At 30.8% G+C, this 4,699-nt stretch overlaps 2 protein-coding genes across 2 annotated transcripts; both read left to right on the forward strand.

The window, feature by feature from the left end:
* The first annotated feature begins 1,971 nt into the window (after window positions 1-1,971).
* On the forward strand, window positions 1,972-3,436 carry LOC139902312 (uncharacterized). The gene is made up of 5 exons (XM_071884954.1): window positions 1,972-2,243; window positions 2,349-2,439; window positions 2,532-3,026; window positions 3,112-3,163; window positions 3,252-3,436. Exons 1-5 carry the CDS (start codon window positions 1,972-1,974, stop codon window positions 3,434-3,436), a joined length of 1,095 nt encoding a protein of 364 aa, XP_071741055.1.
* A 38-nt stretch (window positions 3,437-3,474) lies between these two features.
* On the forward strand, window positions 3,475-4,347 carry LOC139902320 (uncharacterized). The gene has a single exon (XM_071884962.1). The coding sequence runs from the start codon at window positions 3,475-3,477 to the stop codon at window positions 4,345-4,347; it is 873 nt and encodes a 290-aa protein (XP_071741063.1).
* The last annotated feature ends 352 nt before the right edge of the window (window positions 4,348-4,699 follow it).

Raw genomic sequence — 4,699 nt, forward strand, 5'->3', positions numbered from 1 at the left:
GTTTGCGAATAAAATCAATTGATTTTAATTTATTTTGATTAGATCAAGTATTGTTTTCTTTTAAAGTTTCTAGAATATCCAATGATCTAAGATTTATTTCTACATCCATGACCCATGATGTGTAGTTTGTTCCCGATACGTCTAGGGCATCAAACTCAAGCTTTGATAAGTTTGACATTTTCTATTTTCAGAAAGATGAACAACATAAATTATAATCATAATCAATTTCTAACAACATGAAATTAGAATCATTTTAAATTCATAAGTAGCAAACAATAAAATAATGGTATGATTACAAATAATAAAACCACAAGGGCATGATAGAATATAGGTTCACCCGGTGGTATATTAGCAACAATGATGATAGTTAATATGACCAATACAATAGGAAAAATCATCCTTGTGTGAATCATCTTTACAAAAATTTTTGAGAGTGGTAATCTGAGAAAATGAAGATTGATTTGTGAAAATGTGAAAAACGGAGATGTTTATTTTATATCTAAAAAATATAGTCGTTGTAACGTCGTCAGTTGACGTTAACAACCATTATGTATACATGACTGTTGTAACGTCGTTAGTTGACGTTAACGACTGTTATGTACTCGTTATATTAATAATAATTTTAATAAAAGAATTTTATTAGTATAAATATGATTACTATAAAATACATTTAGTATAAATACGTTTAGTATAAATACGAAGATTAAGAGAATAAACATATTATGCATAAATAATAAATTTAAGAATAAACATTAGTATGCATGAAATAAATAATGATTAATTGCATATAAATGTTAGATAACATAAATATAAATGTTAGTGAAGTTAATAAGAGTTAGATTACAGAAATATAATTCAGGCGGTATAACCGACCATATATAACTTAAATAACATAAATATAAATGTTAGTGAAGTTAATAAAAGTTAGATTACAGAAATATAATTCAGGCGGTATAACCGACCATATATAACTTAAATAACATAAATATAAATGTTAGTTATGATGATAATAATATTTACCTTGATTATACGGAGCACTTCGTGCTGATAACGTGTTATAATTCAGTAGGCTTATAACTACCTTTAGTGACGTGTTATAATTCAGTAGGCTTATAACTACCTTTAGTGACGTGTTATAATTCATTAGGTTTATAACTACCTTTAGTGACGTGGTTTTTTGACTGTGGACTATTGATAATTATTAGAAGATATAAAGAGAGAGAGAGAGAGAGAGAGAGAGAGAGAGAGTATATGAAATATATATATCATTCAAGCAAGTTACATGATTACATTTGATGGGGTATTTATAATACATTATTTACTGTGCATTATTTGACTTATAATTAGGAGTAGCTGTCATCCACATTTACTTTATCACAACATTATTATTATTATTATTATCATTATTATTATTTGTAGAGATTTTTCAAAAACCAACAAAAGGTAAAAGGGGATCTTGTAGACCTTCTGACTATTGTACATCTTGTTTCAAGGATTAATGGTACAATTCTTACATATAAATTGTTAAAATATAGTACAGGACAAATACCTTTTCATATGTGTAAAACTGAAAACAATTGAATATTTAATTGTTTAATTACTCATCTAGTCATTTACTCCAATAGTTGATCTGTTGATGTTTCTTTATTTTTTGGTATATAAATTTGTGGGTGAATGTAATGTTATATATATAATAATAATAATTAAATTAAATATTATACTATATAAATATAATATATACATGGATGTATGTTGGCGATTTGCATCAGATGACCATTAGACCATATAGTGTGTATTTTTTTGTGTTCTATATCATCACATACTCCATATTAACATATTACTGTATTTAGTTGCCTAATTTTGACTTTTTGAGTAGTTTATAACAATAATATATTTATATATATGTTCTGCCTATTTGTAAGTTATTAATTATATATAATCACAAGTTACTGTTGCTTCTAATTTATATAGATGCAAAGGACACTAGAAAGATATGTAAAAAGAAAAGTAACATCTGGTGTTGAAGGATGTTCAAATGCAAATACTTCTAATAATTTTTCAAGACCTATGTCTACTCCTTCCATACCGAAAAAAATTGATATAGATGATCTTCCTTGGGATCTCGGGAATAGAAAAGGAATATCAGAGTATGACCCCAACCAAAGAGACGAAATAAGAATACTCTATTTACAAAGAGGACCTTGTCAACCACACGGTCATTTATTCCCGGTAACAAAAGTAGGGTCTAAAGAAAGATGTTTTGTCCTATCTTGGTTTGATGAATATTGTTGGTTGGAGTGTAGTGTAAAGGAAGACAAAGCATTTTGTTTATGATGTTATTTGTTTAGAGATCAATGTTGGAAACAAGGTGGGAGTGATGCATTTGTGATTGATGGATTTCGTAGTTGGAGCAAGAAGAGAGACTTGATGTTCATGAGGGTGATATTAATAGTTTTCATAATAGAGCACGCCAAAAATGTGAAGATCTAATGAAGTAAAAACAACCCATAGCTGTTGCTTTACAAAGACAGGGTAATATTGAAAAGCAAGAGTATCGAATCCGATTACAATGTTCAGTTGATGCTGTTAGATACGTAATGCATAATGCATTACCATTTCGTGGTCATGATGAGAGTGAAGGCTCTATATATAAAGGCATATTTCTAGAAACATTGAAATTAATTGGAAGTCAAAATGAGAATGCTCGTAAGGCTATGTCAAAAGCTCCAAAGAATTGTAAACTCACTTCATCGGATATTCAGAAAGACATTGTTGATTGTTTTGCTAAAGAAATACTCAAATCTATATTTGAAGAAATTGGTAACGATGTATTTGGTTTGTTAGTTGAAGAGTCTAGTGATGTGTCTAGAAAGGAGAAAATGGCCGTGGTTTTGAGATATGTTGATAGTTGTGGAGTTGTTAAGGAGAGATTTGTTGGTGTAGTTCACGTGAAAGACACGTCTGCTTTAACGCTTAAGGATGCCATAGATTCTTTATTTGCTGAGCATAAAATGAGTATGAAACAGGTAAGATGTGTAAGTGATTTCTTTTTATCTGCTACACTGAAACTATAATTAATTTATCTTTTAAGTGTTTTCATTGTTTGAATAGGTAAGAGGTCAAGGTTACAACGTAGCAAGCAACATGCGTGGAGAATTCAATGGTTTGAAGGCCTTGATCTTACAAGATAATAGTTCTGCTTATTATATACATTTTTTTTGCTCATCAACTTCAACTAGTGGTTGTGACAGTTGCGAAACATCATGACGGGGTTGGAGATTTTTTTGATAAACTAGCATTGGTAGTAATTATAGTTTCTGCATCGTGTAAACGGAAAGATATGATTCGAGATGCTCAGAATGATAGACTACGTCGAGAAATCGCTAATGGTGAAGTAGAAACGGGAAGGGGGAAAATCAAGAACTTTCTCTTATAAGAGCCGGAGATACAAGATGGGGTTCTCATTACAAAACAATGGTAAGTTTGAAATCTTTATTTCCTGAAGTTGTCAAGGCTCTTCAATATGTTAAAAACGGAGGAGATAATGGGGTGAGTCACCTTCAAGCATCCGGCGTTCTATCATATTTTGTAACCTTTGATTTTGTTTTCTATTTGCATTTGATGTTGCACATTTTAGGCCTCACAAATGTATTGTCACAAGCTCTTCAAAGAAAGGATCAAAATATCAAAGAAGCGGTTTCATTGGTGCAAGGAACAAAACGATCATTGCAAAACTTTAGAGATAACGGGTTTGATGGATTATTAGAGGATGTATATTATTTTTGTCAAAAAAATGATCTTGAAAGGTTGAACATGGATGAACAATATGTGGTCTCAAGAAACCGAAAGACGAATATTACCAATCAACATTACTTCAAGGTTGATATCTTTAATATGGTTTTAGATATGATAATTCAAGAGTTTAGTGACCAATTTAGTGAGGTTAGCATTGAATTGCTTACTTATATGGCGGCTTTAAGTCCACGTAATTCTTTTGATATGTTTGATTCATCAAAGTTAATGAAAATTAGTGAGATGTATCCTATGGATTTTAGTGAAGCGGATAGGGAACATCTTAAGCGTGAACTTGATGTCTATTATGAGGTTGTGCGTCAAGATGAAAAATTTGCTAACTTAAAAGGAATTGTCGACCTTTCAAGATTGATGGTTGAAAGTGGAAAACATCTTTCATTTCGGTATGTCTATTGCTTATTAAAGCTAGCTTTGATTTTTCCCGTGGCAACCGCTACGGTGGAGAGGTGCTTTTCAAAAATGAAGCTTATAAAATCAGATTTGCGCAATCGAATGAATGATGATTTTTTGAATGGTTGTCTTCTGGTGCCATAGAAAGAGAAGCACTCGCTAGTTTTAAGGATGAAGCGGTTATGGATCGTTTTCAAAGAAAGAAAGATCACAGGGGATATTTTTAGTAAAATGTAGCTTTTTTTTTTAACTTTTGTACTGAAACGTTCGGTATTAATTAAAAATTGATGACTCGATATTTTTCAAAAATTATTTTGTGCTACCACTTCTTCAAAATCAGGCATCGCCACTGGGGTGAGGGATGAAATAGGGACTTTAAAATGCTTGTAAGGATGAAAAATGTAGAAAATAAAATACAGGGATGAAACGAGCAAAAAGTGGAAAACACATGGACGAAATGAACAATTTTATCTAGTGTTTATCTTTGGTATATTAT

This window comes from Rutidosis leptorrhynchoides, chromosome 1 (genome assembly GCF_046630445.1).
Source record: "Rutidosis leptorrhynchoides isolate AG116_Rl617_1_P2 chromosome 1, CSIRO_AGI_Rlap_v1, whole genome shotgun sequence".
Taxonomy (NCBI): Eukaryota; Viridiplantae; Streptophyta; class Magnoliopsida; order Asterales; family Asteraceae; genus Rutidosis; species Rutidosis leptorrhynchoides.

Bases quoted from the DNA above. Each gene is read 5' to 3' on its own strand.
- LOC139902312 (XM_071884954.1), top strand. From the start codon at position 1,972: ATGCAAAGGACACTAGAAAGATATGTAAAAAGAAAAGTAACATCTGGT. The intron at 2,244-2,348 runs GTCTAAAGAAAG...TTATTTGTTTAG, and splicing joins TTCCCGGTAACAAAAGTAGG to AGATCAATGTTGGAAACAAG. The intron at 3,027-3,111 runs GTAAGATGTGTA...TTGTTTGAATAG, and splicing joins ATAAAATGAGTATGAAACAG to GTAAGAGGTCAAGGTTACAA.
- LOC139902320 (XM_071884962.1), top strand. From the start codon at position 3,475: ATGGTAAGTTTGAAATCTTTATTTCCTGAAGTTGTCAAGGCTCTTCAA.